This window comes from Schistocerca nitens, chromosome 8, assembly GCF_023898315.1.
Source record: "Schistocerca nitens isolate TAMUIC-IGC-003100 chromosome 8, iqSchNite1.1, whole genome shotgun sequence".
Lineage (NCBI taxonomy): Eukaryota > Metazoa > Arthropoda > Insecta > Orthoptera > Acrididae > Schistocerca > Schistocerca nitens.
Window position 1 is genome coordinate 102,334,261 of NC_064621.1, and position 22,852 is coordinate 102,357,112.

A 22,852-nucleotide genomic window follows, 5' to 3' on the forward strand; every position below is an offset into this window, starting at 1 on the left:
TTTACAGCATCATGATGGTCGCATCCGTGTCTGGCGACATCGCGATAAACGCACATTGGAAGCGTGTATTCCTCATCGTCATAGTTGCGTATCACCCGGCGTGATGGTATGGGGTGCCATTGGTTACACGTCTCGGTCACCTCTTGTTCGCATTGACGACACTTTGAACAGTGGACGTTACGTTACAGATGTGTTACAACCCGTGTCTCTACCCTTCATTCGATCCCTGCGAAACCCTACATTTCACCAGGATAATGCACGACCGCATGTTGCAGGTCCTGTACGGGCCTTTCTGGACATAGAAAATGTGCGACTGCTGCTCTGGCGAGCACATTCTCCAGATCTCTCACCAATTGAAAACGTCTGGTCAATGGTGGCCGAGCAACTCTCTCGTCACAAGACGCCAGTCACTACTCTTGATGAACTGTGGTATCGTGTTGGAGCTGCAAGGGCAGCTGTACCTGTACACGCCATCCAATCTCTGTTTGACTCAATGGCCAGGCGTGTCAAAGCCGCTATTACGGCCAGAGGTGGTTGTTCTGGGTACTGATTTCTCTGGATCTATGCTCCCAGATTTCTTGAAAATGTAATCACGTGTCAGTTCTAGTATAACATATTTGTCCAATGAATACCTGTTTATCATCTGCATTTCTTCTTGGCGTAGCAATTTTAATGGCCAGTAGGGTATTTAGCAATAATAATAACGCTGTAAAACAATCATATCCGCCTGTTTGAAAGCGCTTATCTCCGACTCTACCACAGGAAGTTTCGGGGGTTTTCACAGATAACTTGATCGTAGCTTGGGGCAAAGTGTAGGCTTTATTTCATCAATATTGGATGACGGGGAAAAAATGTACCGGAATTTAAAATTTTAACTAAAATCGTCTGTTCCCCTTAATAGTTCAGATGTTTAATCTTCACGACTTTGTACACAAAAGGACCAATGAATGACGCTGTTGGTTTCGTAATGCATCCAAGAACCAATAGCCGGCTCTGTTAGGTGTTTCTTTTTTTATGCAGTAACAGATGTACTTCTGGAAGTTTACGTCAGTGACAGAATTAAGCGCCGCAGCCCTATCTGTACGGATAGGTACAGGTCTTGCTGAACAACTGGTGCGGGAAGCACGTATATTTTATTAACTGGCACACCGCCATATTTGAAGTTATATAAGAACACTGCGAGTTGCAATCTTACTAGGCACTCGATTATGTAAAGAATTTATATTTATGAAAGTAAGTAGAATTATTTAACTGTAGGCTTATTCGTTGAATATATCTGATTTAACTAACTGTGTAAACTTTTTTATGTTTAGTAGACAGTCACCTCTGTGCGGCGTATTGACATGGCTGGCAAATTATTCTAACATTGAGATTTAGATTTTGAGTCCGCACCTACCGCAGCAGTCTTTGGAAACGATTTAAATACGAAGTCCGATTATTTGAATCACATTTCACGGTCAACTACGAATAACATTGCATTTACTAAAAAGCCATTGTCAAGCGTCTAATACCAAATAATTAAACGTCCACGTTCCAGATAAGCAAATATTAATTACAACTAATCACTATCATACATATATAATAATTAATATTTTATTTATTTTATTTACTTGGCTAAGATACATGAAGTTACTGATTTCGCTTAGTGCATTCAAAACCTGGCGACATTGGTTTTCTGCTTTCGATAGGTTTTATTTCTATTCTGTGCTAGAAAAAACGAATCTATCTAGTTTGCTTTGCGATTCGGATTCCTAAAACTAAAAACTCGGCCCGAACCGGCCGTGAAGACCAACCCCACCGACCGGCCGCCGTGTCATCCTCAACCCACAGGCGCCACTGGATGCGGTATGGAGGGGCGTGTGGTCAGCGCACCGCTCTCCCGGTCGTATGTCGGTTTCCGAGACCGGAGCCGCTACTTCTCAATCAAGCAGCTGCTCAGTTTGCCTCACAAGGGCTGAGTGCACCCCGTTTGTCAACGGCACTCGGCAGACCGGATGGTCACCCACCCAAGTGCTAGCCCAGCCCGACAGCGCTTAACTTCGGTGATCTGACGGGAACCGGTGTTACAACGGCGACAAGGCCGTTGGCGATTTGAGTGCCTACTAATTATATTTTGAAGTCGTTTTGTTTACGTATACGAATGTCGAGAAAACAGTCGTGTGTTTCTGAATACTACAGAAAAAAAGATTGTGGACAATGCAGTCTCAAGAAACCAAAGAAGATACTGAGGCGAGACTTTTTGCGGCTCGAGAAAATCAGGACTTAACTCGCTCTTTCGAAACTTGTTCCGAAAACGAGGCGCTACAAATCGTAGTCATAGATACTTCGTGCTACCCGCGCAAAGCTGGGGCAGGCGGCTAGCTCATCTGTAAAGTGTAAACGAGGAAACCACACAGCTTGCAGTGGCCTCTTGAAAGATCTTTTTAGTTCATACCTTCTCTTCCCAGTTCATTTCTTCCCAGTTCATTTTCTGCTTACTATTCAACAGAACAAAGCTGTGCTCAACCCGAAAGTGGGGTTGAACGCTACGCATGGTCCTTCAGTCTTTCAAGTGACTGACCCTGTCACTTATAGACGAACACTGAACTACGGTGCTGATCGGCAAATTTTCACATTAACAAATCGTTGCCAGAGCCGAAAGAAGCGAAAAACTCTAGCACTGTCCGCGGATCGTACGTTCAGACCTCTGGATTAGAAGTTTGGCACTTAACCACTGAGACGTCCGCTCCTGGTAGCTCAGTGGTCAGCGCGACGTAATGTCATACCTAACGGCCTGGATTCGATTCCCGGCTGGGTCAGAGATTTTCTCCGGTCAGGGGCTGGGCGTTATGCTGTCCTTATCATCACCATTTCATCGACACTCAAGTCGCCGACGTGCCGTCAACTCGAAAGACTTGCACCAGGCGAACGGTCTAACTGACGGCAGGCCCTAGCCACACGGCATTTCCATTTCAACCAGCAAGCCACATTCTTAATAGTCTTTAGTGCTGCTGATGATGTTTGGTTTGTGGGGCGCTCAGCTGCTCGGTCATCAGCGCCCGTAAAAAGTCACAATTTTTACACAGTCCAATTTTTGTACACAGTCCAATCTGGCCACTGTCACGAATGATGATGATGATGATGATGATGATGATGATGATGATGATGGTGAAATGATGAGGACAACACAAACACCCAGTCCCCAGGCAGAAAAAATCCCCAACCCGGCCGGGAATCGAACCTGGGACTCGGTGATCCAGAGGCAATGCAAGACACAAAAATGCAGTCTCCAGTCACATTAATGTTACCATCTGTCAAAGCCTGAATAAGCACCTTTCACAGCGGACACCGCTGCAAGACGAGGTTCTGAAAGGTACTGACAAAAGGGTATGGAGGCATGCTGACTCCGCTACAGCGGCCATCTGCTTTACTTCCATACAAATTCCAGCCTTCGTCGCCGACGAACAGCAGTTAGTACGGGTGCTTGAACCAGGCACCTGCCGCGGAAGCCCGTACGCAGCAACGTTTGCTGAATGGTCGTTAAGGAGACACTGCTGGTAGCCTCTCGGTTCATCTTAACGGTCGGTTGCTCAACGGTTACACATCTGTTCGCCCCTACACATTTCCGCAACCTGCCATCTATAACCCGTGTTGAACCACTGTTACCTTGGCACCGGTTTTGGACAACGCCATTTTACGATGCACATTATGCTCGTACTTTAACCACGGCGGCGCGCTACCAGTTAACAAACATAGCCGTTTCGTAAATGATTCCACCTTCGGCCAGAAAGCCACTGGACATTCCCTTTTTGACGTCAGATAAATCGCTACGTTTCCGCTTTACGACCATGACTGCACCCTGTATCCGCGTCTCCACGATACGCTTTATGTACCCTCCACTGCTAGTGCTGCAACCTTTCGTCTGTGTTTGTTGCATGTCGACGTCGAACACACATGGTGGTCACATTACTGTGACTGGACTGTGTAATCTCTCCATAGACTTGGCCTCCTTGTCTAGTGTTAAGATGAGAAATTTAGTTATCATAAAAAAATTGTCTACATTTAAGGATTCAAAATACACTGCTGACCATTAAAATTGTTACACCAAGAAGAAATACAGATGATAAACGGGTAGTCACTGGACAAATATATTATACTAGAACTGACATGTGATTACATTTTCACGCAATTTGGGTGCATAGATCCAGAGAAATCAGTACCCAGAACAACCACTTCTGGCCGGAGTAACGGCCTTGATACGCCTGGGAATTGAGTCAAACAGAGCTTGGATGGCGTGTACAGGTACAGCTGCGCATGCAGCTTCAACACGATACCACAATTCATCAAGAGTAGTAACTGGCGTATTGTGACGAGCCAGTTGCTCGTCCACCATTGACCAGACGTTTTCAATTGGTGAGAGATCTGGAGAATGTGCTGGCCAGGGCAGCAGTCGAACATTTTATGTATCCAGAAAGGTCCGTATTGGACCTGCTACATGCGGTCGTGCATTATCCAGCTGAAATGTAGGATTTCGCAGGGATCGAATGGAGGGTAGAGCCACGGGACGTAACACATCTGAAATGTAACGTCCACTGTTCAAAGTGCCGTCAATGCGAACAAGAGGTGACCGAGACGTGTAACCAATGGCACCCCATACCATCACTCTGGGTGATACGCAGTATGGCGATGACGAATACAGGCTTCCAATGTACGTTCACCGCGATGTCGCCAAACACGGATACGACCATCATGATGCAGTAAACAGAACCTGGATTCATCCGAAAAAACGACTTTTTGCCATTCTTGCACCCAGGTTCGTCGTTGAGTACGCCATCGCAGGCCCTCCTGTCTGTGATGCAGCGTCAAGGGTAACCGCAGCCATGGTCTCCGAACTGATAGTCCATGCTGCTGCAAACGTCATCGAACTATTCGTGTAGATGGTTGTTGTCTTGCAATCGTCCCCATCTGTTGACTCAGGGATCGAGACGTGGCTGTGCAGCCATGCGGATAAGATGCCTGTCATCTCGACTGCTAGTGATACGAGGCCGTTGGGATCCAGCACGGCGTTCAGTATTACCCTCCTGAACCCACCGATTCCATATTCTGCTAACAGTCACTGGATCATCCACAGTGAGCAGCAATGTCGCGATAAGATAAACCGCAATCGCGATAGGCTACAATCCGACCTTTATCAAAGTCGGAAACGTAATGGTACGCATTTCACTTGGTTACACGAGGCATCACATCAACGTTTCACCAGCAACACCGGTCAACTGCTGTTTGTGTATGAGAAATCGGTTGGAAACTTTCCTCATGTCAGCACGTTGTAGGTGTCGCCACCGGCGCCAACCTTGTGTGAATGCTCTGAAAAGCTAATCATTTGCACATCACAGCATCTTCCTGTCGGTTAAATTTGTCGTCTGTAGCACGTCATCTTCGTGGCGTAGCAATTTTAATGGCCAGTAGTGTACCTTTTAGGCGTATGGCAGGTATCAATATTCACTGTAGAGGAATCCTCTGTTCTTGTAACATGTAAATGTTGCTCTTTCACAAACACATGGTGGCTGTGCAGGTATTAAGCTACCTTTAGGACAACCACAGAATTTGGTATATCTGTTCTCTTTTCCGAAGTATCACAAGTTATGCTACTTTTACTATAACTAGGGAGAGAAAAAAAGTTTTATTGTATAACCAATTTAATTGCTGTTGTTGGCAGATTTTGGTGTTATTTACTGCCAGCTTGTTTCTGTTTTCGGTTATTTATTTTCGACCTGTTCAGTCACTTTTTTATGATATGTTGATTTTTATTTAGTATATAAAATTTACACTGCACTAGCTTACAAGAAAGAAGAAAGACACTTATGTTAAAAAATAACACTTTAAGACAAGTAGGTTTTCAGGGAAACATTGGCATTTACAAATGCCAGCATTTCCTTGATTTACACGTTGTCTTTAAAGAGATCGTGCCGCCGACATGTCAACACTTCACACTGCAGTTAGAAAATAACCTCTCTCTGTCTGCAATGGAATACGGAATCCGAACAGACTTAACTGCCACGACACCAAACTGCCCGTTAACAGCTCCTGTTGCCTCCAGACATTTGACTACGTCAGCATTTCCTGATAGCAGCACTTGCTTTTCATCAAAATTTTGAAGAGATTTATTATACACCTTTTCATAGTACCTGCCCCAACGGCCTTGTCGCAGTGGTAACACCGGTTTTCGTCAGATCACCGAAGTTAAGCGCTGTCGGGCTTGGCTAGTACTTCAATGGGTCACCATTCGCGTCTACCGAGAGCTGATGGTAAGCAGGGTGAACTTAGCCCTTGTGAGGCCAATTGAGGAGCTACTTGACTGAGAAGTAGTGGCACTGGTCACGAAAACTGACAACGGCCTGGAGAGCGGCGTGCTGACCACATGCTCCGTATCCGCATCTTGTGATGCCTAAGGGCTGAGGTTGACACGGCGGTCGGTCGGCACTGTTGGATCTTCAAGGCGTTCGGGCGTTGTTTTCTTTTTTCGTAGTATATGCACAGCTGAGACCACTCATCCCAGATACAGACTGCAAGACACTTGCCATGTCTGCATCAGTGAGGTTCAAGCTTATTGTCCATGGTCTAAAACAGGAATCTAAGGATTTGAAGACCGATTTGTTTGGATATGTGGCCATGAGAGCTGTCAACTTCGTTCAAAGATGCATTCCAGTGCGCTTCAATCCCTCCTTAATTTCTGCAAGAAGCACTTGCCTCTTACCTTTTTTAAAATCTTATTTGCTACATCACCAAAAATTCCTTATCCCCCATTCTGAAACAGTCTTCAAGCTGTTTCAACTTTGTATAAAGTTCGTGTGAAGTGGGATACCTTGAAGCCTCTAAGATGATAGTCATATGAATTGAGACCCTGTCATATTCCTTAACGAACACGGCCTCCACGAGAAAGCAGTTCATTCCGTCATCCGACAGTGAATCGACTCATCGCTATCTGTGTTAGACAGCTGTCGCATGTCATCACTGCAGAAGAATTCAATCATTTCTTCAAAATATTGCTTTTGTCGTCAAGTTCCGTCCTGATTAATCAAGTGAATAAATCTTGTTAACTCAAGTTCGTGTGTGTCTCTGTATATTTATTACTGAAATGATGGGTACTGCCTATAAACTGGTGACATCGAAATTACAAGAAAGAGCAGAGACCTCGAGCAATGTGCTGAGTGATACAGTGACTTCGCGTCGCGAAGTTAAGCGAATCCAGATAGAAGAACAGCTTTTACACATACGAGAGGACTACAGAAGCAGATCAGGAATCTACAAAATCGAATTGCAAAACGGGTCGAAATTAATTTATATTGACAAATGTTGAATACGACAGACAGTTTGGCCACTGCGTCTGGTTTCCACACCGAAGATGAAAACACATATACCGAAGTAGCTGCCGGAGGAGCATGAACTGTGGTTTCAAGTGTCCTCGATTTGGCTTTTACGCAGAACAGCGTTACTAGCGACTATACAAAGTTTGTTGTGGCGGTTAACAATTTGAACGCCCAAGCGGTTGAAACGGTGTCGGAAGTTGTTATGAAACGCCCCTCACAACAACAGTACCTTCACTTGAAGGACACTGTAGTCAGACGGATGTGTAAATCGTTCGACCAGCAAATGCAGCCGGCCGGGGTGGCCGAGCGATTCTAGGCGCTACAGTGTGGAACTGCGCGACCGCTACGGTCGCAGGTTCGAATCCTGCCTCGGGCATGATTGTGTGTGATGTCCTTAGGTTAGTTAGGTTTAAGTAGTTCTAAGTTCTAGGGGACTGATGACCTCAGAAGTTACGTCCCATAGTGCTCAGAGCCATTTGAACCATTTTGAGCCAGCAAATGCAACAAGTGCTTCATTTCGAGCTTATCTGCGATAGAACGCCATCTGAATTCTGGCAACATCTGAAGAGCATCGTGGAAGAGGAAGCAGTCTCAGATGAAACAGTATGGCAAGTATGCCTAACGCAACTTCGCTTTCAGTAAAATGGAGTTGTTGTATGGGAAGAAAGACGTTAATTCCGTGCTGCCACAAGGGCGATTCTAGAAGTCGGTCAGTGAGGGGTGGGGGTGGAATATAGCTTAACAAACAGATAGTTGGGGTCCTCCACCGACAAATTGGTAAAATTTGGTGTTGCTTCAAGTAGTTTTTGGTAACTGTTTTGGAGTTCAGGGTAAAAAATGTATATTAATAAACAATAAGACGCCCATATTAAGTTAAATGATATTTATTGGTTTAGAGTCTTTAGACAGTAAGCAATTTGCCGCTCTTATTCTTTTATTAAAATGTGTTTGAAATACTTTGCAACCTATATTGCTACATAATTACAAAAAAAAAAAAGATTGAATATGTTGGAGTAATATATTCGCTGATTTCTGATTTTATCCAGTGTAATATGATACCCCATTTGGGGGGGGGGTCAATAGCCCCCATAGCCTCCCCCCCCCCCCCCCTCGCCTGTGTACTGGCAGTAGCAGCAAAGTGCACGCTACAATGGGGCAGGCGATTGCCTCGGCGGTGACACAGGCAGCTAGCGATGTCAACGCTGGGGAGCCAAAGAAACTGGTACACCTGCCCAATATCGTGTAGGGCCTCCGCGAACAAACTGAAGTGCCGCAGCAAGACGTGGTATGGACTCGACTAATGTCTGAAATACTGCTGGAGGGAACAGACACCATGAGGACTGTCCATAAATCCGTAAGAGTACGAAGGGGTGGAGATTTCTGAACAGCACGTTGTAAGACATCCCAGATATGCCCAATAATGTTCATGTCTGGGGAGTTTGGTGGCCAGCGGAAGTGCTTAAACTCGGAAGGGTGTTCTTGGAGTCACTCTAGCAATTCTGGACGTATGGGGTGTCGCATTGTCCTGCTGGAATTGCCTAAGTGCGTCGGAATGCACAATGGACATCAATGGATGCTGGTGATAAGTCAGGATGCTTACGTACGTGTCACCTGTCAAAGTCGTATCTAGACGTATCAGTTCAGCTGCACACGCCCACACCGTTACAGAGACTCCACCAGCTTGAACAGTCCCCTGCTGACGTGCAGGGTCCATGGATTCATGAGTCTGTCTCCATACCCGTACACGTCCATCCGCTCGATACAATTTAAAACGAGACTCGTCCGACCAGGCAACATGTTTCCAGTCATCAACAGTCCAATGTCGGTGTTGACGGCCCCTGGTGAGGTGTAAGGATTTGTGTCGTGCAGTTAACAAGGGTACACCAGTGCGCCTTCGGCTCCGAAAGCCCATATCGATGATGTTTCGTTGAATGATTCGCACGCTGACACTTGTTGATGGCCCTGCATTGAAATCTGTAGCAATTTGCGTAAGGGTTGCACTTCAGACACGTTGAACGATTTTCTTCAGTCGTCGTTGGTCCCGTTCTTGCAGAATATTTTTCCGGCCACAGCAATGTCGGAGATTTGATGTTTTACAGGATTCCTGATATTCACAGTACACTCGTGAAATGGTCATACAGGAAAATCCTCACTTCATCGCTATCTCAGTGATGCTGCGACTCATCGCTCGTGCACCGACTATAACACCACGTTCAAACTCACTTAAATCTTGATAACCTGCCATTGTGGCAGCAGAAACCTATCTAAAAAGTGCGCCAGATACTTATTGTGTTGTATAGACGTTGCCGACGTATTCTGCCTGTTTACACGTCTCTGTATTTGAATGCGCATGCCCATACCACTTTGCCGCCTCAATGTATGTAGCACGACCAACAGACGAACACCAGCGAGCAGCTCTGAAGTCTAAAATACCAGATGGACGCAGTGCAGAAGTAAACATTGGCACTGGCGATGGACAAGAAGACTCGCGCATGGCAAGGTAAAGAAGAGGGCTATCTATCCGACCAGTAGAATCAAAAATATGGCCGTAGTACGAGGATAGAATCGCCGTGTGTGTTGGTACCACAAGCGTTTTGGCGATCAAGCCACAAGACGTAAGTCTCGCTGCGCATTGCCAAATGGCCTCGGCAGTCTGCAGTAGGCTCAACAGGCCGCAATACTCCACAAGAGCGCCAAAGTGTGGATGAGGGAGCTGCCGCTACTTTTGCAGACACCGGCGGTGACGTGTCAGTAGTAGGCAAGACCCAGCACTCAAGATCGGCACAGTTACTCGTGACAAATCGGCCGTGTTCACCCACGCAGCGAAGTAAACAAGGCTTCTCATATACACGCCTTTTGTATGTGAAAGGCAGGAAGACAAATCGGTGCCATCTTATCGATTCGGGCTCGAGCGTAAGTGCACTGCCGTTCGGCCAAAGTAAGACTGCAGCGGCGGATGTAGCTCTCCACCTTAAGACAGCTAACAATTCGTCCACCACAACATATGTTGAGTGTGAAGCGACAGTGGATCAGGGTGTCAGTAAAAAGTTCAAGTGGAGGTTCATACTGGCAGATGTTAGTGGACCGATGTTAGGTACAAATTTCATACACCACCAGGGACTGGAAATAAAGATAAGTACGGAACGAATTAAGATGGATAGTGAAGTGGTAACTGGTACTGTAGGCAGAAGAGCTAAACTGTCGTCGCCTTACCTGGTACTTTGGTTCGTCCGGAAGCTAGACAAGAGTTTGTCGACCAGTTACAGAAAGTACTGCATACATAACATTAGAACGACGGACACCCGGCCAGCTGGTCTCTCGAGGGCCACAAACACCCAACCGTTCAACCGTTTTTCTATAGTGAAAGCAGAATTTAAAGAGATGTTACAAGTGGACGTCTTAAGAAGGTCTGATAGCCCATGGGCTAAAAAAAAAAAAAAAAAATACGGCAACTGGAGGCCCTGTAGCGATTACTGTGTTCTACTAAGTGCATAAACAATCCGCAACTGCTATCCCATTCCTATCCTAAGCGATTTCATAAACGTTTTAAAAATGGTTCAAATGACTCTGAGCACTATGGGACTTAACTTCTGAGGTCATCAGTCCCCTAGAACTTAGAACTACTTAAACCTAACTAACCTAAGGACATCACACACATCCATGCCCGAGGCAGGATTCGAACCTGCGACCGTAGCGGTCGCGCGGTTCCAGACTGTAGCGCCTAGAACCGCTCGGCCACCCCGGCCGGCACAAACGTTTTAGCCAGAGCTACAATCTTCAGCGTGGTGGACTGCATGAAGACTTATAACCAGATTCCGGTTCCAGAAGAAGATATTCTCAAGCCGCTGTGATAACGCCTCTTGGTCTCTTTGAATACCTTTGCATGCCATTTGGTTTAAAGAACGCAGCTCAGTCATGGCAGAGGTTTGTAGACGAAGTCCAAAGGGGGCTTGGATATCTGCTTCGTCTATCTCAACAATAGGTTGATATTTTCAAAGATAGCTGTGCGGATGCACATCAGCAATCTAAAGTTGGCAGAAATGTACACAAGGCAGTGGGAGAATTTCCTAAAAAAATGGTTCAAATGGCTCTGAGCACTATGGGACTCAACTGCTGTGGTCATCAGTCCCCTAGAACTTAGAAGTACTTAAACCTAACTAACCTAAGGACATCACACACATCCATGCCCGAGGCAGGATTCGAACCTGCGACCGTAGCGGTTGCGCGGTTCCAGACTGTAGCGCCTAGAACCGCTCGGCCACCCCGGCCGGCACAAACGTTTTAGCCAGAGCTACAATCTTCAGCGTGGTGGACTGCATGAAGACTTATAACCAGATTCCGGTTCCAGAAGAAGATATTCTCAAGCCGCTGTGATAACGCCTCTTGGTCTCTTTGAATACCTTTGCATGCCATTTGGTTTAAAGAACGCAGCTCAGTCATGGCAGAGGTTTGTAGACGAAGTCCAAAGGGGGCTTGGATATCTGCTTCCTCTATCTCAACAATAGGTTGATATTTTCAAAGATAGCTGTGCGGATGCACATCAGCAATCTAAAGTTGGCAGAAATGTACACAAGGCAGTGGGAGAATTTCCTAAAAAAAAATGGTTCAAATGGCTCTGAGCACTATGGGACTTAACTGCTGTGGTCATCAGTCCCCTAGAACTTAGAACTACTTAAACCTAACTAACCTAAAGACATTACACACATCCATGCCCGAGGCAGGATTCGAACCTGCGACCGTAGCGGTTGCGCGGTTCCAGACTGTAGCGCCTAGAACCGCTCGGCCACCCCGGCCGGCACAAACGTTTTAGCCAGAGTTACAATCTTCAGCGTGGTAGACTGCATGAAGACTTATAACCAGATTCCGGTTCCAGAAGAAGATATTCTCAAGCCGCTGTGATAACGCCTCTTGGTCTCTTTGAATACCTTTGCATGCCATTTGGTTTAAAGAACGCAGCTCAGTCATGGCAGAGGTTTGTAGACGAAGTCCAAAGGGGGCTTGGATATCTGCTTCCTCTATCTCAACAATAGGTTGATATTTTCAAAGATAGCTGTGCGGATGCACATCAGCAATCTAAAGTTGGCAGAAATGTACACAAGGCAGTGGGAGAATTTCCTAAAAAAAAAAAAATGGTTCAAATGGCTCTGAGCACTATGGGACTCAACTGCTGTGGTCATCAGTCCCCTAGAACTTAGAACTAATTAAACCTAACTAACCTAAGGACATTACACACATCCATGCCCGAGGCAGGATTCGAACCTGCGACCGAAGCAGTCGCACGTTTCCGGACTGCGCGCCTAGAACCGCGAGACCAACGCGGCCGGCGAATTTCCTAAAAGAACAAGATGTTTCTGTCATGGTCACATAAAGCTTGTCGGCCCGCTTCCATCGTTATAGTTATGTTTAGAGCTATAGATAGATATACATGTTGTGCCGAGGGAACGCCAATCAGAGATGTATCAGCAGGAACGACAGCAGGGGCGTTCCTAGAAACACGGGTTTCCCGTTTCGGCTGTTCGGCTCACTTCACCAATGAGCAGGGCGGTAGTTTGGGTCGACACTGTTTGTTGAAGTTCCTAGGTTGAATGGGTTCCAGACCAGCTGCCATCCCGGAAGCAGTGGGAGGGTACAGCGCTGGCACAGAACGTTGAAAGCCGTTTGCTGCGACTTCACACTGCCTTTAAGTCAGATGTTGGGGCGTCTGACGCAGAGATGTTACATCCGCTGTCGGGTTTTTTTCCGGAGAAACCAATGCAATTGGAACCAGATCTACCAAATACGCTGCGTTAGATCAAGCTCCAAATCTGCGCCCTCCACCGATGTCCTATCATGGAGAACAGAAAATGCTCATCCACAAGGACCTTCTGAAATGTCTGAAAGAACAGATGCCATCTTCATATCGTAAAGGCTAACCTGCTGATGACCTTCTTCAGTGCGGATGCACACGAATTGCCTGAACTCTTATGGGACTCGGTGGATTGTCTGCCGTGAGGAATGGGTATAATGGCAGGGGCACTACGAATGTAGTGTGTGGACTATTAAGTTCGAGAATGTGGCTCTCACGGGGAGCGTGTCGACCCCAAGTCCCTGCAGTCGCACTATTCTCTGTGCCCTCGGTGGCTCGGATAGAGCATCTGCCATGTAAGCAGGAAAGCCCGGGTTCGAGTCCCGGTCCGGGCACACATTTTCAACTGTCCCCGTTGATGTGTATCAACGCCTGTCAGCAGCTGATGGTATTAATTTCATTCTAGAAAAGCAGTCACTTTCGCCACTGTTTTTAGGATACAATGAACCTGTTCTCACTCGACATTTCGCGAGAATACTGGAGCAAGCATCGATAGCGGTGCGCTGCTGCAAACTTTGAACGTATTGTGAAATGACTACACGACCAAAAAACGTATAGCGTGCCAAATTGCGACTCAATAAATAGTTATGTAGATTTTTATATATGAATACAGAAACTCTTCCAACGGCTTTTGAAAACAATTATGTTTATATTAAATAATATGTTCCTACGTTTGTACATGAGTTTACACTGTGCCACATACTACTCCACCGTGTTTGAGGTTCTTTTATCCATACGAAAAGTGCTAAAATGTTTCGTCTAATTGAAATTTAAATCGAGTAATATATTTCCATGTTCAATAATTGCACTTTCGTTACAGAATTACATAATAACGGTAATGAAACAGCGTTCAACCTCGAGTACCTTCTAGTCTATGTACCTTATTCGACTACCACAATGTTGCTGCACACAGTATTGTTAAATCGCTAAGACTGGCAGCGAGCGGACACAAAACAGCTCCAGTCTCATTTCTTAACGGCAACCACACACGCAACTGCTTCCTTAAGACAGGCATGCTGCGTAAGCGTCAATGCACAAATTCCTGGCGCCTACGCATTGTTCAAGCATGCCTGTACAAGCATTAGTTTGTTTATCAGAAAATGTTGAACTCAGACGATGATGCGCTGGCTTTGGGAACCTTTTTGTTTGTGTTATGAAAAAAAAAAAAAGAAACATGGAATGTGATATCTCACAGCATTGTTGAGTTTCTTCTCTCTTTCCACATGTAATATTGTGTTCTTTGAATTGACCTGCAATACAGTACAACCTTTGTACAGAACGTAATTTAACAGAACCGAATCAAAATTAAATCAAATACTTGCACAAGCCTCCCAATTCTTGGTATTCACGTTCAAGCGTACCCGCGCTTCAACGATTGCACAAGCATGCATATCGAAATTTGATCAAGTATCAAACTACTTGTACAATACTGATACTTCCGCAAATTTACCGTACGTACTCTCAGGTATCTCGGACAAACGTGCTTGTCAATCATGCAGCTACTTGTGAGGCCGCCTTTACACGAAAAATGATTTTTTTTACTTCTTTGTGCACCACTCTCAGCCCTGACGGAAAAGTCGTTATCTAATTTCAACATTCACCACTAATTAGTTATCAGCAGTCACTGACACCCTTATATCTACGACGTTTTTTACCCGGGAACAGGGAAAAATGGTATTTCCCGCAATCAGTTAAAAACAGCCAGTTTCGTGTTATGCCGTTATGCGTTATTTCGTCATAAACTGCCTTCGCGTCCTTCGTTGCATTGCGGTTTAAACGAAATTCACTTGTTTCTAACGATAACTTGTTCAGAAAGTAGGGTTGTAAGGATGTCTGGTGCCTAAGAACATTGTTACGGCAAATTTGACACTCTTGTAGGAAAGGGGAATACAGTAGCGTAGAAAACAAGCCGTGGCTGAAGCTAACAAGACAAGGGTTTGAGTGCTTTCTATCATATTGAATGATTACTAGAGGATCGCATGAACATGAAGTGCGCAATTCCCTATCTACCAAGCACGGACGTCTCCTCTCCCGCTTTTGAGAAACATGAGTTCATCAAAATCCACAGAATGATTACCCTTGTATGATTGATGGTGGTTAGTTAATGTTATGTCACGCAGAGACGAGGTGGTGTAGAATGTCTGAAGATGCTCCAACAAACAACCAAACTGTTGAAACTGTAACTGACCTATTTAATTTTCGGGAGTTCTCCTATGCTAGATAATCGTCGTAAGTGTTTATTGACGACTGTAGAATAAATTGCGTTCAGTTGACTTGAGGTTTTCTCAGGTTGAGCATAACATCAGAATTGAAAATCGGATTGATGTAACGGTGCCTTCACCTTGATTTAATCATTCGGCTGGAAAGACATGTGGCGTGGATTTCACTTTAAAACTGTAGTTGCCGAAGTGGTGTCCAATTGAAAGACTTGCAACGGGCCGCTGAGTCAAATGAAATCGGTACACCGTTTTCTCACCAGCAGAGGAAAAATGTAGGCCACTTATATTGGAAGACACCCAAAAGGCCTCAAAAATCCACGCAAGACAATAGAATTGGAACAGCTTTTGAAAGGGCGTTGCACTATAATGTTTGACCAACACCACACACTAAACAATCTGGCTACTCAAAACAGTTTTTTTAGAATATTATGAACCAACATGAAGGGACCCCTTTCTTTTCACCAGTTTTTCAGTATGCTGGTAGGAAGAATTTTGCTTTAGATTAAGATGTGAAGAATGTTGTATGCAAATAGTCAAAGACATTGCTGGAAGGGTTGTGTGCGCTACACATACTGAAGTGATATTCCACATCATGAAATGCTAATGGAAATTAGCTGCGAAAATAGTCGGATACATGTGAAAGTGAATTTGAATGAACATGCACTAGGCTGTATGTAAGAATGTTATAACAGTACTTCAGTTTTTGAATCTGACTGAGCTGATAAATTTTGTTGAGTAAGCAAAATTAGTTAACAGTTTAATGATACTTACTTACAGTATTTATGAAGTTTCTGTGTGCTTTGACTCGTTCATCATTTCTTAAGTTTTCCTTCAAGACTGGATTAACAGAATATAATAAATGAATTGAGCCTAAAAATATAATTGGCTGAAGTTATGATATATGAGCAGCATACTGTAGATGTAGCTCCTTTTGCTGTTGATGATTTATAAAAGGTTGGTAATATCAGCTAGAGCCAGCATACTGAGAAAAAATCAAATATAAGAAATCTTACTATGTTGAGGTGCAGAAAGTTTAGTAGACACCAATAACTTCATACAACTCTTCATTTCTTCGATGTTGACCATTTTTCCTGACAATTCTCATACTGAAATTTATTTCAGAATTAGAAATAATTGCCATGTGGTTTTGCGTCCGCCTTAACTTATCCGAAAAAATTCTGTTTCAATACTTTATTATAGCCTTAACATAAAAGAGGATATACAGGGTGTCTGTCCGAAGAGTCGTCAGGTGCACTTTCTGTGGTGTTTCGGCAGATTTTTGCAATTTTATTTTCGCTGTGTGTAGCTGGAGTCTCCTCAACAAACACTGCTGATCACATCTTTTATACGATGCCCAGTGTCGACATAAAGCATCGTTTTTTCTCATTATGAACAAAATGATTTTTAAAGTGGAAAATTATGTGCCCATTTGATAGAGTGCTCAGAAATTAATCTAGTCCCAAATTAATCTTATGTGATGTTTGTTTTATCAATATACACTCCTGGAAATTGAAATAAGAACACCGTGAATTCATTGTCCCAGGAAGGGGAAACTTTATTGACACATTCCTGGGGTCAGATACATCACATGATCACACTGACAGAACCACAGGCACATAGACACAGGCAACAGAGCATGCACAATGTCGGCACTAGTACAGTGTATATCCACCTTTCGCAGCAATGCAGGCTACTATTATCCCATGGAGACGATCGTAGAGATGCTGGATGTAGTCCTGTGGAACGGCTTGCCATGCCATTTCCACCTGGCGCCTCAGTTGGACCAGCGTTCGTGCTGGACGTGCAGACCGCGTGAGACGACGCTTCATCCAGTCCCAAACATGCTCAATGGGGGACAGATCCGGAGATCTTGCTGGCCAGGGTACTTGACTTACACCTTCTAGAGCACGTTGGGTGGCACGGGATACATGCGGACATGCATTGTCCTGTTGGAACAGCACGTTCCCTTGCCGGTCTAGGAATGGTAGAACGATAGGTTCGATGATGGTTTGGATGTACCGTGCACTATTCAGTGTCCCCTCGACAATCACCAGTGGTGTACGGCCAGTGTAGGAGATCGCTCCCCACACCATGATGCCGGGTGTTGGCCCTGTGTGCCTCGGTCGTATGCAGTCCTGATTGTGGCGCTCACCTGCATGGCGCCAAACACGCATACGACCATCATTGGCACCAAGGCAGAAGCGACTCTCATCGCTGAAGACGACACGTCTCCATTCGTCCTTCCATTCACACCTGTCGCGACACCACTGGAGGCGGGCTGCACGATGTTGGGGCGTGAGCGGAAGACGGCCTAACGGTGTGCGGGACCGTAGCCCAGCTTCATGGAGACGGTTGCGAATGGTCCTCGCCAATACCCCAGGAGCAACAGTGTCCCTAATTTGCTGGGAAGTGGCGGTGCGGTCCCCTACGGCACTGCGTAGGGTCCTACGGTCTTGGCGTGCATCCGTGCGTCGCTGCGGTCCGGTCCCAGGTCGACGGGCACGTGCACCTTCCGCCGACCACTGGCGACAACATCGATGTACTGTGGAGACCTCACGCCCCACGTGTTGAGCAATTCGGCGGTACGTCCACCCGGCCTCCCGCATGCCCACTATACGCCCTCGCTCAAAGTCCGTCAACTGCACATACGGTTCACGTCCACGCTGTCGCGGCATGCTACCAGTGTTAAAGACTGCGATGGAGCTCCGTATGCCACGGCAAACTGGCTGACACTGACGGCGGCGGTGCACAAATGCTGCGCAGCTAGCGCCATTCGACGGCCAACACCGCGGTTCCTGGTGTGTCGGCTGTGCCGTGCGTGTGATCATTGCTTGTACAGCCCTCTCGCAGTGTCCGGAGCAAGTATGGTGGGTCTGACACACCGGTGTCAATGTGTTCTTTTTTCCATTTCCAGGAGTGTATGTTAACAGGGACAGTAAAACACGAAGTACTTCAGGAGTGACTGGGCAGTGCTGCTTCTAAACTGGGCGGTAGCGGTCAGCACATGCAAGGGCACTGTTATCACTGCTGGAGTATTGGCAAGTCTTTGTGTTTTACTGGTCCTATTAATACATACTGATAAAACAAATATCGCACTAGACTAATCCGCGACCACTCTATCAAATAGGCTTGTAAAATTCCGCTTTAAAAAGTATTTTGTTTGTAAAGGGGAAACAAATTGTTGCTTGTGATGATGCTGGGCATCACATGAGTGGTATTTGTTTCAGCTGACTCCAATTGCACATTGAACTGGAACTATCAGTATCAGCTGAAACACCAGACAAAATATGACTGACAACTCTTAGGAGGAACATCATTCATTTAAAGTTTAATATTGCTCCTCACAGAGTGGTGTAGTATACTTTTTATGGAAATTTGTTTCCACAGAACCCTGGGCCTTAGGTATTTCAGACAGATTGTATTTCTTGATAGTATACCCTGTCTGCCTTGACACACAAAAGAAAAGTTTCCCACAGGAACTAGACTGACAGATGATTACTTCTAAAACATGTCTTACACACCTAGTTCATTTGACCAGAATACTGGTGTTATTTTGAAAGTGAATTAGCTCTACACTACTTTTTATAATTGTTCAAGGGATTTTTTTTCTTATTAGCAGCATTACTGAAAACAAATTTCTTGTTTCATCTTAAATGTAAACTGCCACATTATATTTACATTTGGGCAGTACAAATTCCGATCTGCCTTTTATAAGTTCATAGTAATCAGTGCCCACAATAAAGTACCAAGGGGACACTTTAGAAGAAAAGAATTTTGTATTGTGTACACCAGGAAGAAGCTGGGCTGCATGTGTCAGCTGGTGAACTGCTGGGAAGGACTCATGAAGAACTTGTGTTGCTGCTCATTCAGCTGAGGCGTCAGAGTGCAGCTGTGTGCAAAGCTATGGAAACATGCCACATGGAAATCGAGGCTCAGGTTTGTCATGTGGACATTTCTCTGGTGATGGTCTGCAATGACTTGTTTTTCTCATTGGGCTGCACATTCTTCTGCCTCAGATCCAAACCTCCTTTCTGCTGACTTCCAGGTCTCGAGATATTATACACATAAATGAATGTGCCATTATAGATTTAACACCTGATGTGATTGCTTTATTGATTGTGCCAAATAGTCCAGTTTTAATTCCCATAGTGTCAGATTTTACTTTCTGCCTGATACAACTACATTTGTCTATCCTTGTGCTCTTTGATTATTGTGTGGTATGTGAAAAATAGAGGCTCAGGTATGTGTTGTGGGCATTGCCTGGTGATGGTCAGAAATGGCTTGTTTCTCATAATCTTCTGCTTCTGAAGCCTTCTTTCTGTTGACTTTTCCAAGTCTTGTGACTTCTGTAAAACTGATTAACATATACTTACAGATTTAATGTATGAAACATGGTTGTTATTTTACTTGTGCTGTCAAACGTGCTCTGTCAAATTATCTTCACTGTTTTCTTTCTGAGGTGATTGCATCTGTCTATTCTAAAATTATTTTCCTCTAAGCCCCTATAATAATGCCCAGTGCTACAGTAATGTATTCTACAAAGACTTCTGCTTACTGTTGTTATAGTCATCTTTCTTCTAGGTGTGTTACCCACTGAGTAACTATTCTATAAAAACTAAAAACATTTACATATAGAAAATGGGATTACTTGATTTGTTATGTGTAAAACTAAAACTGTATTAAATTTATCACTAAGTTAAAATAATATTACATATCAAGATTAAGAAATGTGCAGTTAAGTATGAGTCAAAAAAATTTTTCTGAGATGTATAAAGTATTCTGTTTTCTTATCATGTACTGAAAGCTGTGCCATGTTTTTCAAACATGCAAAAACAAAATTTCATCCTAATGCCTTCATGCTTGAGCCTAAGGTCCTACCTGAGACACCTGTATTTGGTTAGAATTAAAGCAACGTAGTCCTACTAAAATATTAATGTGTTTCATTACAATATTGGAAACTGATTAAAGACAACCACTCACTGAAAAGGGGAGGAACTGAGCAATTGAAAGATGTCTATACCAAAAATCAAGCTTTTTTTTTCCTCAGCAAAGGGCAAACACAAAAGCTGTGCTGTAAAGTTCAAATTCTTGCCTTTATAGTTACAGATTACTCGATACCTACTCCGTGTGGTAAGTTGTTATCTTCCCTCATTCTTCTTTTTGGTGTTCAACCCTAAGGTTGGTTTACAGCAGTACACCATTTCTCTCCTCTGCCTGTCTTTCCTTTCATTTCATTGTACATAGCACCACCTACACCACACATAATCTTCTGCATATATAACATCCTTGGTCGTCCCTGGCGATTTCTTCCCTCAGTAACTCCTGCTATTGTTCCATTGCCCTACAGATTTGTCTCATCTTGTTTCTATGTGCATTCAGACACATGTGGTTTTCTGCTCTCTTCTCAGTATCTCTTCATTGGCAGCTGTGTCTCTCCAGCTCATCTTCATCATCCTTCTGTAGCACCAAATCTCTATGGCCTCTAGCTCTCTTCTCTTTTGTTTTCCTGTTCTCAAGTTTCACACCATTATAGGGCTACAATCCAAACAGATGCTTTCATGATCAGTTTCCTTATGTCCAGACTGGTGTTCTTGCAGTTGAGTAAGTTTTTTCTCAAATGAAATGCAATTTTGACTAGCTGTATAGTCTGCTCACAATTTTTTTGGCTTCTAGCAACCCTTGCACTCCTGCTTCCCAAACAGATAAATTTCTCTATAACTTCCAACTCTTCTCTTCCGATTCTTAGAGGTTCATATTCTTCTTCGTTACCACATACCAACACTGTAGTCTTTCTCTTTTTTATTCTCATATCTTACTGATTACTGAAGGTCCTTTCCATTGTGGTGAAGACTTTTTCTAGTTTTTCTTTCATTTCCATGACTGTACCAAGTAGCATGTCTGTCTTCTGTCTGTTAATTTTGACCCCACCTGAGTTGTTTAATGAACTTTGTCTATAGCTTCCTGGAGGTAAGCATTGAATAAAAGTGGAGAGACAGCACAGCCTTGTCTTATCCTTATGTAATTTTTGCTTCTTGTTCCTTCCTCATCAAAGTCACTTCATTCTTATAGAAGCTAAGTATCTCCCACATGTCTTTGTATTTTATTTTTGCTTTCTTAAGCATTCTGAATGTCACTTGCCAAGTAATATAATCAAATTCCTTTTCAGATCTAAAAAGACAACATAAATTGGTTTATTTTCCTGTAACTGCTTTTCAATAAGAATTCTCAGTGGAAAAAACGCCTCTCTTGTTCCTAATACCCTCGTGAATCCTCTCAAAATTACTATGTGACTTTGTTTCCTTCCATTACAGTGATGTACCATCCTCATTCTTATTTTCACTTTCAACAAAAGGAACAAATGCTAATAATTGTTTTATACATTTGTCTGCATGCCAATAAAAAAGTTTTTTCACCCTGTGCCAATTTCTATTCAAAAATTTCAACCACTGGTACAACGTGTAAGATTTGTTTCTATTTATGTGCTGTTGTCTGTATATATTATTTTACCAGTTTATACTTATTTTTATAACTAACAAAATTATCATTTGCATGTAAATTCTGACCTGCATAACACTTAACACCTGTTACCACCAGAAAAATTAGCATGAAAATGACTTTGTATCAAACACATATAATTTACTTTTTCTTTATTCTGAAAGAAAAACTGTTTTCATTCCATCTCATATGGAATATCTGTTATTGTTTATTTGATTAAAAGTCTTGCATTTTTGTTCAGGCCAGGTTTGTGGAGCTGGAAACACCCAAGAGGCTGGAGCATTTAAAGAAGTTGGAGGATTTAAAAAGGCACCTACTAGACCTTGAGAAACAGGTTAGTGAAGATGGTGTAACTTAATAGAAAATGTGCTGAACAATTAATACTCTGTCCCATTCATTCTAAATCAGCACTTCTCTTGGAAAAAAACACACACAAACAAACAATAAAGAGAAATAGAAGATACCACAAGTTTCAAATATTGTTATTCCTGATACTGGCCACCCACTAAGAAGCGAATAACAAGAAATAGTAAGTTTCACCATAAGGAAAAGAATATTAAATTGAATTAAGTGTATAGTAATTCTCAACAGGAGTTCGTTTTCCTTAATTATTACATTCTGTGTTGTCCTTGCAACTTTTTCGTGTTTAGTCAGAGATGTTAACACCACTCTATGTTACGTGTCAGCTCAAAGCAGAAGCAGAGCGATAGCAGTAGATTAACTGTCAGCAGTTCAGAGGTACAGTGAATCATGGCCACTTACAACAGTGGCAACAAATGATAAAGAGTCTCATGTACCTTCTGTGCACCTGGGAGTCTTATTTAAGATGAAGACACCATCCCAAGCAGCAGTGAGGCCACAAGGAGCAGCCACACATAGACTGTTGCTCACATTGCCAGGTCTCTGAGATTGCACAGTTCTTGGCTTCTTCTAACAATTTTCAGAGA

General features: G+C 43.9%; 1 protein-coding gene and 1 pseudogene across 1 annotated transcript in view; one reads left to right on the forward strand and one right to left on the reverse strand.

Moving 5' to 3' along the window:
* The window catches only part of LOC126199424 (uncharacterized), a gene marked incomplete at its 5' end in the record, with an annotated part of 737,054 nt that overhangs the window by 616,144 nt on the left and 98,058 nt on the right, over positions 1-22,852 (forward strand). Inside the window, 2 exons of the mRNA XM_049936342.1 lie at positions 19,203-19,346; positions 22,147-22,239. Of these exons, the coding sequence (XP_049792299.1) occupies positions 19,203-19,346; positions 22,147-22,239 (237 nt within the window). The remainder of the gene's footprint in view (positions 1-19,202; positions 19,347-22,146; positions 22,240-22,852) is intronic.
* Positions 1,971-2,088, reverse strand: LOC126199856 (5S ribosomal RNA; annotated as a pseudogene).